This window comes from Zootoca vivipara, chromosome 16 (assembly GCF_963506605.1).
Source record: "Zootoca vivipara chromosome 16, rZooViv1.1, whole genome shotgun sequence".
In the NCBI taxonomy this organism is placed as follows: Eukaryota; Metazoa; Chordata; class Lepidosauria; order Squamata; family Lacertidae; genus Zootoca; species Zootoca vivipara.
In genome coordinates, this window is record NC_083291.1 from 8603005 (window position 1) to 8624614 (window position 21610).

General features: G+C 42.4%; 1 protein-coding gene across 4 annotated transcripts in view; it reads right to left on the reverse strand.

The window, feature by feature from the left end:
• Positions 1-21610, reverse strand: part of PTPRD (protein tyrosine phosphatase receptor type D) — a 376490-nt gene that overhangs the window by 54474 nt on the left and 300406 nt on the right. For all 4 annotated transcript variants that reach the window (XM_035140530.2, XM_060268732.1, XM_035140525.2 and 1 more), the window contains 2 exons: positions 20790-20913; positions 3084-3259 (listed from right to left, as the gene is read on the reverse strand). In XM_035140530.2, the coding sequence (XP_034996421.2) occupies positions 3084-3259; positions 20790-20913 (300 nt within the window). The remainder of the gene's footprint in view (positions 1-3083; positions 3260-20789; positions 20914-21610) is intronic.

Genomic DNA, 21610 nt, shown 5'->3' on the forward strand with positions numbered 1-21610 from the left:
CAGGTGAGATTCGGGAGATGACATTTAAAGTGAAAACAATAAAGTGTGAAGGGTTATAAATGAAAGAGCTCCTTTGCCCTGCAGCTTCCCCCAAGGCAAACAAATGAATAACTAATTCACTGTAACATCTTCATTCAATGTACTCAGCTGTTGAATATGTAAGTTCTCAAAGCTGGGGTTAGTCAGACATCTAACACATGCTAATGAACCAAGTAAGTTTCTTTCTGTTGGTGCTTCCCTCCCACCCCTTAAAAAGAAAAAGAAAAAAATCCCTTTATCTATGCAGAGCAGGTTAGAAAGCTAAAGCACAGCTGCAGGACTAAGCAACAGGAAAGCAAGTAAACAAAAATAGGATGGAAGGTAGGAAGGAGATGAGGTCCCACAGCAGAAGGCTCTTGCCTTCCAGATAAAATAATTATCAAGTCTGCCACAGCACAGGAGGAAAAATTATTCACTCTCTTGCTCTTCGTCTCACAAGCACCATAAAATACAGAAACCAAAGAATAACAACACAACTGGTATCTCAGCTGTTTTTTTAAAAAAAATAATACTGCAGTGTATTTTCATCTCATTTGGGCTACATTAATCTGCTTTATGGTATTAAAAGTGCAATAAATGTTATTGTATCCTCGTTACCAATCCCCCACAATCTTAGACCCAGAAAGCTGAACACAGCTCACCAGCTATGTTTGCCACCTCTCCCTGTATTTCTTTATCCTGCCAGGCAATAAAAACAGGGCATCTGTTGAACCCTGGTGGACCACAATGTATGGTTAGCGGTTGTGTTCAGTCACAAACTGCACAGGCATTATATTGCTGCAAGTGACATTTCAGGGTTCCGGGCTTAAACCCAGAGTTTGTTTTCATTGGAATGAGGGACAGCGGAGCCTGCGGTGTCTTCAAGATATATGGTTTGTTTACGCATATCCAACCTGAGTTTAGGATGGAGGGGCTCACATCAAGAGGGTCTTGCTTGCCTTGGATTCCTGCAGAAATCAGGGATGGCTTTGTCTTACAGGCTCCAGCCTGCAGCTTTGCTTCCAGCTTACACACCCCTCTCCTGACTCTGGCCTTTGTCTTTCTAACTACCAGTGAGCTGAGAGAGGGGAGATTATCTGTTTGCCATCTGGCACAGTGCCACCTTAATGGCCCATACTTAGAGGACCATTAACACAACAGGAAGCTAGCCTGGCTATTTTAGCAATTGAATCTGTGCTGGATCCAGGAATGGACAAGGTGATTCAACCTTTTTCAGGGCAAGCAGTGAGATGCCTCTGCCTGCCTAAGTAGACGCTTACTTACAAGGTTCCTACGGTTCACTCACCAAAACAGGTACTTAGCAGGCCTGCACAATTTGTGCCAATCAAGTTGAATGCACCCCACCAGTCATAATTATAGCTTGCAGTGCCCTTGATTTTGCAGTCCTAGTCATGCAGGGGGGGGGAACCACATATTTCTGGAGACCATGATGGGCTGCATTTTGCTTGCTGGATCACAACCTATGGAGTCCTGCCTTCAGGGAAATCAGGAAAGAGCCGTAGCTTTTACTGCCCTTGCAGGAAACTGCTCTGAAATAGGCCACGGTGGTTTAAACATATGGGCTGCTGCTGATCAGATACCGGTAGCATGGGTTAAATTCCTAGATTTACTAACCACTAAAAAACCCCACCTTAAATGAAAGATATAGGTTGCAATCTATAGGTTCTAGTGCAACTGCAAGATTCACAGCATCAAATAAAACTATATGGTAAGAGCATTATTATTCTGACCGGCACTTTTGAGAGAATAATAAAACAGACAGCAGAGTTAACTAGAAATTGCAAAAAGCAATTAATAAGTGGACTGAGCAAAATTTCATTTGGTTATTGCAAAACATGTTTATGTGAATAGCCTAGCTGTGGCCTGCAGTGTTATGATAAACTGTGGGCATTTAAGTAACAAAGTCTTCTGCAAAGGAGTGTTTGTTCCCTCACACTGGTACTAGCACAGAATACTATTTAGAAGTTAACTTTATTATTATTATTATTATTATTATTATTATTATTATTATTATTATTAGCAGATAATGAGAAAGAGGCAAAACATCCTTCTACATTGAGGTCCACTGAAAGCCGAGATAAAGCCTGCTGCACCGAGATAAAATACAGAGTAGGCTGATGGGGGAAAATTGTACACTGGGATGCTCATTATCAACATATATTTGTAAGTAATAATATTAATACAGGTTGAATACTCAGGCAAGCAATAATATTTTCAGTGTACTGTAATGGCTATGGGCTTGAGATTGCTAAATGTATCCACGTAAGGTTTTTAATAAGGGACAAATCATTAAGAAAACCTGGAATAGCACAGTACTTTTAAATGCATTTGGTTAATGCAATTGGTTCTGAAGACGGCATTTAACAGTTTTCTCATTGTAGATCTCAAGTGCTTGTGTTACGGTAAGTCAGCAACCCAGATCCGTTATCACAGATTGTCTTTTCACATCACATCCCAGCCTGCCTCCCTGTGTAAGGTAATAAGGCAATGTGATAACAAAGACCGATAGGCTCTTTGAAACGTGATAACGGTATCACACCAGCCATGTCAACGAAACCTGCAGTTTATCACTAGGAAAACTGGAAAGTGCTATCACATGAACAGGGCTGTGTGAGCTGGACTCAAAATGCAAAAAAAGTAAAATAGCATGCACTTTGCATTTAAAGATCAATGGCATGATGGATTGATATCGCAAATACAAAAGCTCCAAGACTTTAATGTACATATTTAATCTCTTTCTCACACACATAACCCAGTGAAATAAACAGAAGTTTTGGAGACATTCAAGGTAGTATCCCTGAAGATTTCCATATATACCAAGGTGTGGAGTAAAGGAGAAAAGATTGTGCATTAAAGACAAAGAGCAATTTCTGTAGTTTGGACGTCTTTTCATGCAGCACAGCTCAAACAAAGGAGCTGAAATGAATGAAGAAACTATTATAGACATTTTGGACCCCCATCACATTTGAAAGTCAGTTTTATGGATAAACTATTCATGAAAGGTTAGCCAAATATGAATATGAAGAAATATCAAGTTGTCTTACCCTGGACCTCTCTTCCAGTTTGGTCATCATGACAACTGTTGCTCCTCTTTGTTCCCAGATCATTCTCCAGAAATCTCCAAAAGTTTCAGGAAGGGCTCCTTGTGTTGCTATGTAGGCATTCTGTTTTCTGTAGCCGTCTATGTAGTTAGCATTTATATAATCGCTCCCTGGTATGCCTAGAAAGCAAAAGGTGAACATGGCCTTGAGAGTTCACATGGTTTCATTTCAAAAAAATTTTTGATTAAGAAACAAAATGACATTTCAGTACTTTCCAACTTTTTATACATCTTTGTTTTTCTTAGTATTTTCAGGTGCTTGTTCTTTTCATTTACCACGGAATATTTACCTGTTTCACTCTAGAAGGTTGCTAATGCAATCCCTGCTTCTGGTGAATCAAATAAATTGTAACTGTCTTTGCATTATAATCTGCTAAATTGTGTTTCATTATAATGCACTTTATTGCATTCATCATTCCTGTGTGACCCACAAAATTTGGCTTTGAAATTAAACACATTACCATATTTACTCAAGTCTAATGCACCATCGAATCGAATGTGCACCTCAATTTTCAGAGCCTAGAATCCCAAAAAAGTATTTGCTGGCAAACATAAATGTGCCTTTGAATCTAATGTGCACCTTAATTTTCGCAACGTTATTTCATCAAAAAAAGGTGAGCATTAGATTCGAGTAAATATGGTATCTTTAGCTCTAGTGCCAAACAACTTTCCCACAAAATCAAATTATCACCTAACCAAAGTTTCCTAACAGTCCATCCTCTTTTCCTTTTTTTTGTGTGCTGCTCACTAGAACTATGTCCAAAGAACCTTCTGTTAATATCAATGAAGAAATTAACTATTTTACCTTAAGGAATTGGGAAAGCTATTCTGTCACCGGTCTATTTTATTGTTTAAAATTATTATTGTTTAAAATTTTATATTAAGAAGTAACCAACACCATTGCCTTATAAATATTAGCAATATGCCAAAATCTGGACTTGGGTTGCTGCTGTAAAAATACTTTCTTCCATTCTTGACAATAAAGAGAGCTGGACAATAAAGAAGGCTGATCGCCGAAGAATTGATGCTTTTGAATTATGGTGCTGGAGGAGACTCTTGAGAGTCCCATGGACTGCAAGAAGATCAAACCTATCCATTCTTAAGGAAATCAGCCCTGAGTGCTCACTGGAAGGACAGATCGTGAAGCTGAGGCTCCAATACTTTGGCCACCTCATGAGAAGAGAAGAATCCTTGGAAAAGACCCTGATGTTGGGAAAGACTGAGGGCACAAGGAGAAGGGGACGACAGAGGACGAGATGGTTGGACAGTGTTCTCGAAGCTACGAACATGAGTTTGACCAAACTGCGGGAGGCAGTGGAAGACAGGAGTGCCTGGCGTGCTCTGGTCCATGGGGTCACGAAGAGTCGGACACGACTAAACGACTAAACAACAACAACATTCTTGACAAGTGTGATTTTGGCTCCAACTGTTTCTCAATCCATTGTCTTTCTTACACATAACCTGTTGCGATATTATACCCCCCCCCCCAAAAAATCCTAAGTGTCACAATGTCATTAAAGCTCTCTATTCAAAGAATGGCATTATAACATTGCCACTTGTCGTCCAGCACATGCAATTTTTTAAAAAACAAACAAATCCCAAGGCTTTTCACATTATTAAGCAGAGATGTGGTTTTATGAAAAGTTCTCCTACACCAATGGAAGGTCCAACTACTCTGGCAAACTGATGGCTATCAAGAAGTTTCTGGCCTCACTGAAGCATGGCATGAAGGCAAAGAACCTTTGTTATTTGTCCTGCTTATTTTAACTGGAGCCATTAAACCTTTATGGGAGAAATCAAGGGGAAAACAGTCGGGATCACAGACTGGGAGGAGGAAGGAAGGCAAAACGGCTTTGAGGTCTTTTCTACAATCAAACAGTATAGACCTTTTATGAAAGAAAGAAAGAAAATGTGTGTCCCTACTCTGAACATTGATAACCTCAGTGACAGAAGTTGAGAGAACTGGAATAAATCTGAAGAGCGCGCCATTTTTTAATCTTCCCCAACCACCTTCTGATACAGTATGAGCTTCACTAGTACCAAGTTGCACAAGTTTGGCCTATATTTCTGTCCCACCACATAAAAGACCCGGAAGCACCTTGTACTACATTTCTTGCAAGAAAAAGCCATTGCGCTTCAGTTTGTGTGGCTGCCAGTAGCCTGCTTACTTGCATGCACACACAGCAGGGCGAGGGAAGACCGGGGTCTGAGCGAGTCGGCAGCCCCGATGAGCGAGCGAGCAAAGAGACAGGTGGTCCAGTGAAAGCAGGTGATCAGGCAGTTGGGCAGCCAGGCCTTCACAAACTCCTTACCACCCAGGGGTGCCAACCATAGCTGCCAAGTCTCCCGTATTCCCCGGGAAATCCCCGTTTTTCCAGCTGTTCCTAGTTGAAAAAAACGGATTTTTTTTCGTTTCCCCCCGGTTTATTCTGGCACGACGGCCATTTTGGAACTGGGCAAAGCAGCATCAAAAGTCACTTCTGAGCATGCTCCGCCCAGTTCCCAAATGGCGGCAGCGCTACTTCCGGTCTGCTACTTCCGCCCGGTCCCTTATTTCTCCGACAGCAACTTGGCAGGTATGGTGCCAACTTGAATAAAATAGGGGGGGAGCAGGTTGGCCCCACCCCATATACTTGATCACAAGGTGTGGTGCATGCACACCACTTGAATAGCAATGCCCATCAGCCTCAAATATTTTAGGGGTGTGTGTCAAATGAACCTCAGTTGCTAGGAGTTTGCTTCTGTGCAACCCATCACTTTCTCCTCTTCATCAGTCACTGCCAGGAGGAAGCGAAGTGTGCATTTCAAAATGCATAGTTCCTTCAGGCAATAGCAGGATGGGAAGAAATACTTTGTTCTCTTTTTTCCTTCCTTTCTTCTGGGAGTGGTGGTGGCAGAGGGATCTTGGGATTGGGGTGAGCTATGGGGGGGATCAGGGAGGGGAGTTGTCAAGAGGGGTAACAGAATAATATCATTAAGAGAACTTTCCTTTTTGCCACACACACACACCCTTATGTGCCCAATTCTTCATTCTACCACTCAATTATCTTTGAAGAAGCACGGTGACCTGTTGCGACCCTATTTAAATTTCAAGACAGTTTGGATATGATTTTAAAATTGTATGGATTATTTATGAAGTTTGCTTTGACCTGCGGTATCATCTTTGCTGACCCTGAACAACTATAAAGACTTCTTAAAATCTGTATAAGCAGGAGCGAGCTGCAACCAGAATTTGGACAGCTTTTCGCGTCGGGGGGGGGGGGTGATGACTCCTAGCTCCAGGTCATAGACTCTCTCTGTGTGTCTCTAGTTTCTTTAGAAGTGGAATGATGGTTGAAATTTTTCATTTATGAGGGGAAAACGTTGTGTGAAATAGACCTCGGTATACAGAAGGCAAGCAGTGCTGTCTCCTGCGTGCCAATTTACCTAGGGCTGCACATCATAAACGCTGCAGCCCCCTTCATTTCAGTGGGGTCTCCAAGTCTCTTTTTTTCCCCCAAGCCTCAGTATGTTAGCTATGTTTGGTCTCACACCAGAAGTGGAATGAAACAAAGTGCATTTCTATGTCCATCACTGCTCATGCTCACTATGTTTTATTGAAGCTACTCCACAATACGACCCCAAAGAACAGCTCCTGAAGCTTAAGAAAGTGCTATGGGTAACTACTTCTGCTGAGCTGAGCTGAGCTGAGCTGAGCCCCACAGAACTGGGGACAGTGATCATTTATTTCTGCTGCAAACTACCCTGAGGATCATACACCGAAAACATGGTAGTTATTCAGCTTAGAGGGGACCTAATTTGTAAGCTCTACGCTAAGCCCGGTAGAGGAACAGTTTATTATAAAGCAGAGAATTTGGGGTTCGCAACATTTCTGGTTAAATGAGAAGGTTTTCATGAATTTCCTGAATGTGGAAGTATGAGTTAATGATTCAGAAAATAACACCAGCTGGGCACAATGCCACACACCCTCTATTTATCAAAGATGATAAAACATTTCTGCACAAAGGAGATGAGAGGGGAAATGAGGCCAACATGAGAAATCTATACCTAGTGGGTATTATATCTGAAAGATGTGGACCGGGTATGTTATAATAGAAACATTTCCCTGCATAAATTAGAACAACATTTACAAATGTCTGGTATTGTTCTGCAAAGCACATATTATTTCACAAAGAAAAGCACTGAAAATAAAACAAAGAACAACATAAAAAAGGGGGGTGGAATCCCACTCCCACATTTCTGTGCATAATACAGTGGTACCTCAGGTTACAGATGCTTCAGGTTACAGACTCCACCAACCCAGAAATAGTACCTTGGGCAGTGGGAGGCCCCCATTAGCTAAAGTGGTACCTCAGTTCCAGGTTAAGAACGGACCTCCAGAACGAATTAAGTTCTTAACCCGAGGTACCACTGTAAATCTTCTGAGAAGGCTGGTTTCTAGCCACAAGAACCGATGCAGCCTCATATTCTCATATTATTTTAATCAAGGTTGGAGTCAAAAATCAGTCACAGCCTTTCCTTGATTCAACAAATCATTCAACAAGTTTAGGGCTAGTGAACCAAAACCATAATCCTCGAGTTGAATAGCCTCTCAATACAAGGACAACAGATATTTTTGCATGCTGAATACGATGACAAGGCCTCAGATGCTTTTAGCTTTCATTATATCACGGGCAGATTCAAAGTTGCTTGTGCTCTCATTAATTCTGCATAACCAGAAGACTTCCACTGCAATGCGGGTTCACCATCATGGTGAGCACGATTTGCGGTGGGGGCTAAACAAACCACTCCTGAGTCCAAAGGTGGGGACATGAGTGGTCACTCCTCTGTTCCTGGGCAAATTCTGATGTTACGATTTTGTGGGTCAGCTCCCTGGGTTTAAAAGCAAAGGAAAGAGGTTTCTCTTTCTCTTTGGCTGCGTTTCGGACCCCCACCCTCCCTCCGCTGTTTTTTAGGCCTCTGTGTTGACATTGCTGTGCCTCTCAAGGGGTCGCCTGTATTCAGGGGCCTGGTAGGAATTTTTCCATTTGGCTGATTGGCTCGTGCCATCTGGTTTTTGCCTACTGCATAGCAAGTAAGTCACAACTTGTAAGGTTGGCGGTTAGGCATTGGTTACTGGTTGTATATGGGGGTCTGTTGACTTCGTTGGCCCCTTGTGTTAATGCCTGAGTTAGGGGAAATTCTGGTCAGGAATACAGGGGCTTTATGCAGTGTCCATATCCCCGGTAGGGGACCAGCAACACACATGGGCCCCTGGGAGCCTGAGGGGAGAGGGGAGAGCCTATTGGACCCGACTCTCTGTCTCTCCCTGTAGGGTTTCCCCTTGTTGACAAGGCGAGTTTATTTCCTTCTGTCCTTAGTTGACAGTTGGAGAACCAATGCCTACGCAACCACTCACTGGTTTGATTTGTATTCAATAAAAGTTGTGGCCAAATTCATGCAAAAAACCATTAAACAAAAATTCTGTCTATGGTGTGAGTTATTTGAGGGGTGGTTTTGGGGACCTCCACACACAAAGAGCTAGGATTTCCCTGATCCAACGGTAATCTGAGGGTTTCCAAATCTTTGATTTCCAAAGAGATCGCTTGGTTGGTAGAGCATGAGACTCTTAATCTCAGGGTCGTGGGTTTGGACCAAATATTCATGCACTGCAGGGAGTGTTGGCATTTTCACCCCTCCCATTGCAAAGATTGCCTGATCTTTTGTTTCGCTTTCATGTTATGAGAAAGGAGGGGGCAGAAGCTGCTCTTTGGTTCTTCCGTCTCTGCTACATAAAGTTTCTCACTCTTATTTGTGTAGAGATAAGATGGCTGCATGAGACGGCTCTTCTCATGTATGTTTGTAGTGATTTGTAGTGACAGTTAGAAATCAATTAGGTATGCTTCAAAACCTCCACAGCTATGCTTCTGTTTTTTACTCTGCTGAGTTGGGTGCTCACAATGAGCAGGTGTGAGTCCACTGCACCAGGACCTGTTCTCCGGGAATGCTGTGTCTATGTTCCTGTGATCGGAAGGTCGGGGAAGGTGCTCCAGTCCCCTAGCCCATGCACACGCTTAAGACGTGGGCTGAACAGGGCATACTGACAGGGGGTTGGACTAGATCAGGCATCCCCAAACTTCAGCTCCTCAGATGTTTTGGACTATAATTCCCATCTTCCCCGACCACTGGTCCTGTTAGCTAGGGATCATGGGAGTTGTAGGCCAAAACATCTGGAGGGCTGCAGTTTGGGGATGCATGGACTAGATGATCCTCGTGGTCCCTTCCTACTCTACAATTTGATAATTCTATTAAGTAACTACACCTTGGTCAGTGGATGGTTTCATCAGGTATTTTGCCCCTGTCGGTGGAGCAATTCTTTGCTTTAGCTCCTTCCCTTTCCACGCCCTGTCTTTTCATCCATGACCCACATGGCAGCTCTGGGCAGCTCACAGCAGATTATTAAAAACACGATAAAACAAACAGGGCTGCCTTAAGATGTCTTCTAAAAGCCAGATAGTTGTTTATTTCCTTGACGTCTGATGGGAGGGCATTCCACAGGGCGGGTGCCACTACTGAGAAGGCCCTCTGTCTGGTTCCCTGTAATCTCACTTCTCGCAATGAGGGAACCGCCAGAAGGCCCTCGGTGCTGGACCTACTGTTGGCCTCCGTCGGAGACTGACTTCTAGTGTAGCTGTTCTTATGGAGCCTGTGTAGATTGTTGCTAGTGTGAACCTAGCATTAGTAGAGATGGTGCATGAATGATGGCTTGTCCAGTCAGCTACCATCATATTGGAATGCTTTCAGGCTACATGATCATGATGAAGCAATCTTGCTGAAGCTTAGTATGTGTGCATTTTAACAACACACACATACACTTCTGCATCACAAACAAAGACTACTACATTTATAATCTATGTTCTTGGGGATGGGAGAGGTACTCATGGAAAACACCCTTGTCATTTAAAACCTCTGCAATGTACTCTGGCAATAGCAGGCAAACAGAGAGAAATGACATGACGGCTGCTTAAGAATAAATATAAATGTGGGATTGCTTCTTAGGGTCCCTCTTCCCATGCTTGGGGGTGGGAGGGAAAAGCCCCTGGCAATACTGTGTCACAACTAATAGTACAAAAACAATCAAAGAGTTCAGGCAATTTATTGAAATTCTGCAAATCTTTGTTAGCTCCATAGCTTGAGGCGTTTTTACCCACAAGCACAGCAACAACTGCCATCATTATTTAAATTTGCGTAGAACAGTCAGAGATGTCAGTCATTTCAGCAGCCAGCTTTTTTTTTTAAAAGCACGGGTCAGAAAAGGGACAATGGGCCAAATTTGCTCTCGGGTTCACACCAAATAAGTCTCTATTTACAGCATTAGTGAAACCAGACCTTGAGTTTTGCTCAGCATCTTGTGCACAGAGTGTGTGCCAATGAACAATGTCCCAGATTTGTCTGTGACATAATTTAAAGAATAAACATCTAGTAGCATAACAGAACGCCATTTTCAGGAACCATTCAAACATCATATCATTCTTTTCTTGATCATGGAATGAAATCCAAAGAATATTAGGCCTTTGTTCTCGGGGAGGTGTTTAACTGCACAACAAATACACACATTTGCTACCAACTGGCTTCAGGCGGACACAGATTAATTTCCCTAGGGGTTCTGCCTTTATGTACATCCCTGTGAAAGAGACAGAAAACTCTAGCAACTCCCAGAGCCTAGATGTACAGGTATGTAGAGAAGAAATGCCTGGGTGTGACATCTTCTCCCTCTCAGAGATCCCTAAACAGCCAGTGTGTGCTCTTACTGCTTAAACTCTTGGGGCTGTTTGAAAATTTATTATTATTATTATTATTATTATTATTATTATTATTATTATTATTATGCCACCCATCTGACTTGGTTGCCCCAGCCACTTTGGGCAGCTTGCAGCAAATAAAAAGATCAAACACAGTAAACATCACACATTAAAACTTCCCTATACAGGGCAGTCTTCAGGTGTCTTCTAAAAGTCAGATATTTGTTTATTTCCTTGAGATCTAATGAGAGGGAGTTCCAGAGGGCAGGTGCCACTACCAAGAAGGCCCTCTACCATATACTTTCTTCGACTTAGTATCTCATTCCCATGCCCTCCAAGTGCCCCAGTTTTCCAGGACAATCCTGGAATTACAAAAGCCATCCCGGCTTCTGATTTGATTCTGGAATGTTCCTATTTCCCCTGCCAGTGCCCCCCCCGGACATCTCTGGGAGGAGGATGAGCCGGCGCTTGGCCCAAGAGGTGGTGGTGGTGACAGATGTGGCGGTTAAGGAGCATCCCAATGTCTCTCCATGGCCGCCGACGCCGGCCTCCTCCCTTGGGTAGCTTGTAGTAGCTGCTGGAACGTGGGTGAGGAGGAGGAGAGTCAGCACTGAGAGATTGGGGTTGTGTGCAACAATATTTAGGTAAAGGTAAAGGGGTAAATCATGAGAAGAGAAGACTCCCTGGAAAAGACCCTGATGTTGGGAAAGATTGAAGGCACTAGGAGAAGGGGACGACAGAGGACGAGATGGTTGGACAGTGTTCTCGAAGCTACGAACATGAGTTTGACCAAACTGCGGGAGGCAGTGCAAGACAGGAGTGCCTGGCGTGCTATGGTCCATGGGGTCACGAAGAGTCGGACACGACTAAACAACAACAACAACAAAGGGGTAAAGGGACCCTGACCATTAGGTCCAGTCATGACCGACTCTGGGGTTGCGCTCTCATCTCGCATTATTGGCTGAGGGAGCCGGCGTATAGCTTCCAGGTCATGTGGCCAGCATGACAAAGCCGCTTCTGGCAAACCAGAGCAGCACATGGAAACACCGTTTACCTTCCCGCTATAGCGGTTCCTATTTATCTACTTGCATTTTGATGTGCTTTCGAACTGCTAGGTTGGCAGGAGCTGGGACCAAGCAACGGGAGCTCACCCCGTCACAGGGATTTGAACCGCCGACCTTCTGATCAGCAAGCCCTAGGCTCAGTGGTTTAGCCCACAGCGTGTACTAGGGTGATGACTTTTTCTCTTTTTTCCTCAAAAATTATCTCCTGTAGCACAAATGGATGAACTTTTGCCTATTAATGACTAAAATGAGGTATATTCCATTAAAATATTTAAAAAGGTGACACACAAACCGTTTTTAATTTTTTTGTATGCCGTTTTACCATTTTATAAAATTGTATTAACAATTATATATATATTTAGTATCAAATTTGGACACAAAACCACTTCCACAATGGGGAATGTTCTTAGCAACATAGGGTATACAAATGTCACACCTGCACAAGGTAAAAGCCCCTTTTGGGGACCTCAAAACTCAGCCAGCAGACCCTGCCGGGCATGCTGAGAAAAGAACCTACAGGAGAGGTAGCAAAACATCGTCCTCTAGCGGCATCTATACTTTTACTGCAGCTAAAAAAAGCTTCCTTGTGTGTTTGATGACCCTATATAATGTTGTATATATGTGACTCTAAAGCTTGGGTTCAATTTTATATCTGCTTACAGTGACTTCAAAAATGGGCAAAAAACTGATAAATAAATTTTTAAAAATCATTTTGTGTGTGAGCTTTTTTTATCAAATCTCTTTGAAAGTTAGATTTTATCTAATCTTTAATGAAAGCTCATCAAATTATGATACAGTGGTACCTCTACTTACGAATGTTTCTACTTACAAACAGAGCTCCGTCCGCCATCTTGGATGTGGTTTAGATAGGATTTTTTCTACTTACAAATTTTTAGATAGGGTTGCTTCTACTTACGAATTTTTTCTCCCAATGCATTCCTATGGGATTCGACTTACAATTTTTTTTCGACTTACGAATGTGCATTCGGAACGCATTAAATTCGTAAGTAGAGGTACCACTGTACAGGGAAATGAGGTTGTAAAACAGTCATCACCCTAGTGTGTACGCCCCTCCAACCATCCTCCAGATACCGTCTTTGTATGCAGACAGAGACACACTCAACTGAAAACGAAAATGCAACAGAATGATTTCTTCGTACCAGTTCTTTGCAAGGGATTGGGGGGTGTAAGAAACTCTCTTGCTGTTATTTCTGATTTACTACAAGGCTGCTTTCATGAGCAGTACAAAAGAAGCACTAGAACAAGCTGAACATTCTGTATGTACAAAGGTAAATGAAACAAGAGCTACGCAACAGAGCTGGTAATGCAGACCTCAGCATTCTTCCTTTGATTCAGTGAAGAAACTTGTCATCTTAAAAAAGCTTTAATTAGACTTCACACTTTATTTGCAGACTGAAATCGCATCGTGAAATTGTTTCAAGCCTTGACAAAGGCTAAGTACTGCACAATCTCCCTATTTAAGACAAATTAAACCATAAACCTTTGCTTGGGAGATGCTCTTCTAAGAAATGCACAATTAAAGAATATTTTAAAAGAGAGTTTGAAGTAATAGGATTAATCTTCATAGTGCTTGTAAACAATAACCTTCGGAAAAGCAGGCGAATGAACAAAAGGAATGAAGATGTAGTTTTGGTGGGAAACAATGAAGTTGTGTTCACTAAGTGGTAAAGAGAACTATAGCAGATATAATTTATTTTGTGTGTATAAAATAAGCTTGCAACAAGATATATGCTTGTAAGGAGATTAGTCAAATTTAAACTCACCATGGCAAGCATACACACACACATATATCAGAAAACCCAACTGCAAGTGAAAACTCAGTAGAAAAACTGTGCCAATGGCAAGCCCTTTAAATAACAAAACAAGGGCATTTGAAGACTTGCATGCACAGGGAGTTGTGTAAGGATCACTAAGTACTAGAAATAGAAGAGTATGAAGTTGCAAGGGATTTTGCAAACGAAAACTGGATTCATTTGGGGTGGGGGACAGGAAATGGACAGGTGGGCAGTTAGTAGGCAATTCATAGGACCATTCCATACCCTACAAACTCAAAATTATCACATCTGTATCCTGTCTTTCCTGGAAGAAGAAGAAGAAGAAGAAGAAGAAGAAGAAGAAGAAGAAGAAGAAGAAGAAGAAGAAGAAGAAGAAGAAGAAGAAGAAGAAGAAGAAGAAAGAGGAGGAGGAGGAGGAGGAGGAGGAGGAGGAGGAGGAGGAGGAGGAGGAGGGGCATTGATGGGATTTGCCCATTTTTACCTTGTAACAATTCTGTGAGAGGGAGGTTTGGATGAGGCCCCCTAGGCCTCCTAAGCCTATGCACCATATCAGGGGTAGCCAAGTTCATACATTCCATGTGCTATTGGACTACAACTCCCATAATTCTTGCCCATTGGCCACACTGGCTGGGGCTGTTGGGAGTTGGAAGCCCAACAACTTCTGAAGTGCACCCCATTGGCTACTCCTGCACTCTATCACACTGGAGCAGAATAAAATTGGGTTCATTCAGAGCCAGCTAATTCCCAATGCTTTTTAATGAAGCATTTTACGGAGATACTTTTTTTTAGGAAAATCCTTGGAAGGGTAAAATAAATGCACTGAAATATGCATTCTGGAGTTCAATATATTTGGCTAAGTTCCTTTAAAAAGACACACCACAAAAACCTAAATCTCATAACAACATCAAAGCACTAGTTTCTATAGTAACCCAAAAAACAAATGCAGCTGTGAAATAAATGTAATGCTAGGCAGCATTTTTATTTTCATATTTGGAATGTTTACTGTTTCTTTAGAGCCTGGCAATAAAGTCTCTAAGCTTGGGAAAGACATTCCACTTAAATATGGCATTACAACCCACTGTTTTAAAATTCTTAGAAATACAAGACGGCGGATATATTTTGAATAGCATTCTTGCAAAAGCTGTACTCTAAAAGGGGAGCAAAATGAAAAGCAGCTAAATTTATAAAAGTGGATATGGCTCAACAGCAATTCAGGCAGAGTTACGTGGTTGAAAGCGTGTAGGGCAAAGTAGTCAGACATTTGAAAAAGGGTGACCTGAGTTCAAATCTCTGCACAAGGACGTCACCACGAGAACTTGGGCTAGTCACACACTCTTCTTGTGAAAATAAAATGGGCTATGCTACTCTGAACATTTTGGGAGAAAGAATCAGATAGAAGGTTGAGAAATAACCAAATGGATTGTGTCAATTTTATCCCTAGTTGCTCAACATTTGAGGCCAGGCAGACGAATGTTTCCAGTGCCAAAGTATTGAGCTGGATGTAATGTCGCAAACAGTGCCGGATTTACGTATAAGCTAAACAAGCTATAGCTTAGGGCCCCACTCTCTTGGGGGCCCCAAAAAAATTGAAAGGAAAAAACCTGGATGTACATTTTCAAAATATAAGATAAGAAACAAATAAAATAAAACCTACAGTGTTTTTTGTTGTGTAGGCTCCTATGATGTAAGAAATGGGCCCCGCCTGCTAGCCTGCTCCCTAAAATATCACTGGTTTGATCATTTCTATATATAAGGTGCCTCCATTCTGCATGGACTGATTGCATGGCAACATGTGCTAATGGCCATAGGTCCATAAATTACCATATAGCATATATTCAACACACAAAAAACAGCGACAATTTGTTGTTGACAAAGGACAGCTGGACATATAAAGGGCCCCATTACCTTCAGTAGCTTAGGGCCTCATCAAACCTCAATCCGACCCTGGTTGCAAATCATGAAAACTCTCTCTGATCTGTGATGGCTGTTTCTCATCACTACTTTCTCTACCACTACTTTCAATCAATGGGGCAAGCTGAGAGTGCCTGTTAACAAATTTAATTCTTTTATAGTTTCCCCCAATATGCAAAGAAAATGAAGAGTTGTTCTTGACTAAGAACTTACTGGCACAATTCACATTTCAAACTTAGTCTAGGCCATGCTTTAATGCAGCCTCAACGTGCATCGAAGCATTTAAAAGGTGTGTCATCACAGATCAACCCAAAATGGTTTCATTGTAAAAAAAAAAATATTTTGCAAATTAGCAGCTTGGGCAGTGCACGGATGAAATAAAAATGTAGCCCTGTACTCCTGTCATGACCCCCTGAATGTTCACCAGGCTGCATTTTTATTTTAACATACATATTTTCTCCTCTACAACTGGAGTAAAGTAAAATAATATGACATTTCTTTTCTAGCTCAGGTTTGGGTCTCTGGAAAGACCAAAACATTGCACTGCACTTAACAGGAGCTCTGAGTAAATTAAAGCTCCAGGGGTCAGCAAACTTTTTCATCAGGGGGCTGGTCTACTGCCCCTCAGACCTTGTGGGGGGCCGGCTATATTTTTTTTGGGGGGAGAACAAATTCCTATGCCCCACAAATAACCCAGAGATGCATTTTAAATAAAAGGACACATTCTACTCATGTAAAAACACCAGGCAGGCCCCACAAACAACCCAGAGATGCATCTTAAATAAAAGGACACATTCTACTCATGTAAAAACACCAGGCAGGCCCCACAAACAACCCAGAGATGCATTTTAAATAAAAAGGACACATTCTACTCATGTAAAAACATGCTGATTCCTGGACCATCTGGGGGCCGGATTTAGAAGGCAATTGGGCCACATCTGGCCCCCAGGCCTTAGTTTGGGGGCCCTGCTCTACATTTTCTCTTTCTCATACCATTGACTGAACTTTGTTTCTTGCACAGAAAGTTGCTTGGGTTCACACACACTGAATCCGGTAGCCCTTTCAAACTTGGCTTTACTGCTTACTCAGATCTCTTTCCAGAAAAAAATAAAATAAAATTGATTGCTTTAGCATGGGATGCACTTTGTATGGCCTATATCTCTATTCCACAGAAGCAAAAACAATGAAGAAAAGCAGAACAGGCTCAACAATGGCCATGAGTCCCCCTAATAAGGAAACAATCCACTTCTCTCAGGGTACTGAGAGCGCAAAGCCCACACACTTTGTCAAGAAAAGAGGTTCTTTTTTTTCTTTCGTTTTGGATACCCAAATCTCAAATTAATATACATGCGAAGTGGCATTTGGGCTGGGAAGCTTGATATGAGGGAACATAACTGACACAGCTAAAATGCAGTCAATATCATGTAAATTACCTTACAGGTGGAACAAATGTAAGCAGATTATTTCATGCAAATTTTTTTCCAAGGCAATCATTTAAATTTTCTAATATATTTGTGAAAAAAAGCCGTCTGCTATCAAAGCCTCCGAAATGCAGCTGCAAAAAATTAGGCAGAGATGTAGGCTCAATAGTGGGGTTGTGTTTTCCTCCAGAAAGCGTTCACTTAGCTCTGCATAGCACACTGGAGAATTGATTAGACATTTATAAACACAGCCATTGCTCCGTCCCACAACTGCTTGTTTTAGGTATCAGATGCTGCTTATCTAAGAAAAGATTAAGTGCCATACAATTTAGCATGTCATATATGAGGAAGGAGCTATGAGCTCCTGTGCAAGTAGCCAAACTACAGTAGTTGAAACTTTCCCCATGCTACAGTCATGGGGTTGTTTTTATCACATGACGATGTATGTTTTCATTCCACATTGTGGAAAGTGACAGAGACAGGATGTTTGTATGACTGTGTTTCCATGACGTAGGATGTTTCTCCTTCTGTTCTTCCTCTTTGCTGTCTGATGCTGAAGAGGAAGGAACTGAGTTACGATGCTCTGAGTGTTTATGTGAAAATACATGTTGTTTAGCCAAATGCTGTGCTACTGAGTCTGTACATTGACTGCATATACTCTGATGATCCTGAGGTGTGCTGATGCCTCTAAGGCAGGCACCCCCAAACTTCAGCCCTCCAGATGTTTTGGACTACAATTCCCATCATCCCTGACCACTGGTCCTCTTAGCTAGGGATCATGGGAGTTGTAGGCCAAAACATCTAGAGGACCGCAGTTTGGGGATGCCTGCGCTAAAGTATCAGTCACTGTGATGTTTCACTGGAGAAAGAGCTTGAATCTCCCGAATGACTGACCAGGAGTTAGAGAACATGCCAGACTCCTACTCGTGTGTAGGACCTCCTGTTAGAAACATCTCCTTATGCCTAAAAGCAACATTTTTTTAGCCGAGGGAGCAGTTAATAGTGGGGTGGCCTTTGAAGGAATCCGTCCATGGATCAATTTCTAATGCGCCAAATGGTCGTGTTTTCTGATCATTAGGACTGCCTCATCTAGACAATTTGGATTGTAAGTCGTGCTTGGCATCGAAATAAAAGCAATTAAGACCTCTGTAAACTCAGCTGTGATTGAAGGTCACCATTTAAAAATAGTTACCAACACTACCAAACCACAAGAATCAGATACTCCATGTGCACTAAATCCATTCAAGTCCTTTTTTGTTTCACTATGACTTCAACACACTTAAACACAGTGTTAACTTCTACCTGCATGTTGGCCTGGTTCGCACACAACACTAACCCAAGAACAAGCAATGAAAAGAAAAACCATGGCTGGGAGTGGCTGCCAAGACCACATAACACCGGTCCTGAAAGACCTACATTGGCTCCCAGTGCGTTTCCGAGAACAATTCAAAGTGTTGGTGCTGACCTTGAAAGCCCTAAACAGCCTCGGCCCAGTATACCTGAAGGAGCATCTCCACCCCCATCGCTCAGCCTGGAGACTGAGGTCCAGCTCCAAGGACCTTCTGGTGGGTCCCTCACTGCGAGAAGCGAGGTTACAGGGAACCAGGCAGAGGGCCGTCTCGGTAGTGGCGCCCGCCCTGTGGAATGCCCATCCGATATCAAGGAAATAAACAACTATCCGACTTTTAGAAGACATCTTAAGGCAGCCATCATTAGGGGAGTTTTTAATGTTTGATGTTTTATCGTGTTTTTAATATTCTGTTGGGAGTCACCCAGAGTGGCTGGGTATAAAGAATAAAATTATTATTTTGTTATTGTTATTATTACTTCATTTAGAAGACGTCTGAAGGAAGCCCTGTATAGGGAAGTTTTTAAGGTTTACCATGTTTTGGTATATGCTAAAAACCACCCAGAGTGGCTGGGGCAACCTAGTCAGATGGGTGGGGTACTAATAATAATAATAATAATAATAATAATAATAATAATAATAATAATAATACTTTTCACCCCTAGTCCTCCTGCTTCTGAACTACATGGACATGGGCTCATGGGTTGTCTTGCCAAAGTTTTTTTCTTGGTTTGGCTTTTTTGGGGCTTATCTGCAGGTACTGTGGCAGCAGGAAGACCTGGGGAGGAGTGAAGCAGATGTGATTTTCATTCTGAGAACCCACATGCTTGCTTATGTGTGAACAAGGCCTCGCTAATGAACCAGAGTAAGCCACCCGTGAGCAAGCTAAGCTAGCTGTGAACAAGGTCTCTCTGAAGAGCTGCCCAGTAGATCTACCTAGAGTTGCCCAACTGATTTTTATATCCAGTCTTCCAAGGCTGTATATAGTGGCTCTACATCCAGCTCTCTTCCCTGAGATCCCTTAACTAGTAATACAGTATTGGGAATATGATCTCAAATCTCATGCTTAAAACAATGTGCTCTGCCGCAGATCTATGAACGCACCACAAAAGATGATCTCTGGATTTCCTTTACTGGAACTAAGGGTATAAAAAGCAATTTATTTCCAAGTCAACCATGATCCAGATTATCCAGCATGGTCAAAGCCAGCCTTTCAAGGTAGTATTTCCAGATCCCCAACCTGAAATGTAAGGGATCAGTCCAATGACCTTTCATGAATGTGTGCAAACTTTACAAAAGCAAGAGATACGTCTCGCTACCCCCGCAACAGTTTATAGCAAACCACGTCCCATAATATAACACGAATAGTTGCAATTCAGATGGTATCTATTAGTAACTTGCAAAAGGCGTTTGCTCAATTTATATTGTTATGCAATGCTTTTAGAAAGACCCAGCGTCTCTGAGGTAAATCAGAAAGCAAAACACTGTTCTTTCTGGTTCACACATTATCACTGCAGGGGAAGAAAATCTTCCGCGAGGTGCCTGCTTTTTCTCACACATGCACACACACACACACACACACACACCCCTGACACCCACACCACAAATTTGCACCTTAGCTGTTTTTGTTATTGCTGGGTGTCGGAGGGTCGTCGTGGCTACTCTAGAGTAACTTTGCTTGAGTCCAGTTGGTCTTTAAAGACTTTTATTGTGCAAAGTATTTATAGTGCAGAGACTGCTTAAAACATGACCTCTCAGTCCAAATCAGAATCCGACAATGGCGTATATCTGTTCCTACGCCAGCAAAGTAGTCAGGGCACCCAAAACGCCTCCCCCTTGACCTGCATTGCGGTGCTCTCCTTAACTCTTGCACCGGAAGGAGTGGTGTCCTCTCAACCTCTTCCTGCTCAAGGCAGTGGAAGGGCTCTCCAGCATCCTTGAGCCCTTGCCTACATCTCTCCTCCCCTGAGCTTTCCCATCGTTCCACATGCTGGCTTCTCTCTCCCTCCGAGTCTCTCCCCTCCCCCCTGGCTGCTACAGACCCACTGCTGCTCCCTGTGCTTGGCGAGGTGGACGTCAGGATGATGGGGGCTGGCTCCCTGCAGGGAGTCCCTGTAGGGAGTCACCCTTACACTGGGTAAAAGAACTACATCAATGTATGTTAATGGCATATTAAGTAATGAACTATTTCACTCCAAAATGAATAGTCAGAAAATATCAGTATGAGGATTTCAAAGCTCTGAGTTTTAGCCGAGTTTGATACTGTGGAAGATGAACTGCTTTTAATGTACAACGTCTGAAGGTTTGCGGGATTCCATTTTCACCTTACCTTCTATTGCTGATTGGAGAACTCGAGAATGGTCATAAGCGATGACATTTGCGTATCTATTCTTTGGTTTATTTACTTCCAGGTTAGAGTGTTCCCATGTGAATTGCTGCCCTGGGTCAATTGACTTGAGAGAGAGAAAGAAAGAGAGAAAGAAGGGATATTTGTTATTATTAGCTGAAGAACTATTTTTATTTTGGAAATACTCACCTTTTATAAAAGGTTCACATGTACTGCATAGCTTAAAGCACTTAACTGTGGGTCTTATTCCACTGCAATTTGTCATATTGGTACTTAGGGCTCATCTTAATGTCTGCTTGTCCTGCTGCTTTACCCTGGAGAAATCAGAATGCCACCTGGGGTTGGGGCAGATTTCTCTGAATCAATGTTAAAGAGCAGGTTTTTCTGGGGGAAAGCGCAAGTGTGGGTAAGCCCTTATTGACAATCACATTTGACCGCTGGCCTTGCAAGATACTCTGTTATTACACAAAACAAGAGAAAAACCTATTCTGTTGTTGTTGTTGTTGTTGTGCGAGAGAGAGAAGTGAAGAGGTTATAATAATAAAACGGAGAAAGAATAATGGAAGGCTCAAGTAGATTTAGCTATGGCAACCATAGAACTGGAGATTTTCTCTACAGAATGCCTGTGCCCCTGTACACTTGCAAGGGAGAAGAGACTTCATTAGTGCCACCAGAAACCCCTTGTTCTGAGGATAGGCTCTCAAGTATCTAACCAAAGGTCATCAATTAAAATTCCTGATGCTGCCAAGGTAAAGACGTTTCTGCAGGAATCTCATCCAAACAGCTGGTTGGGCTTGTACACA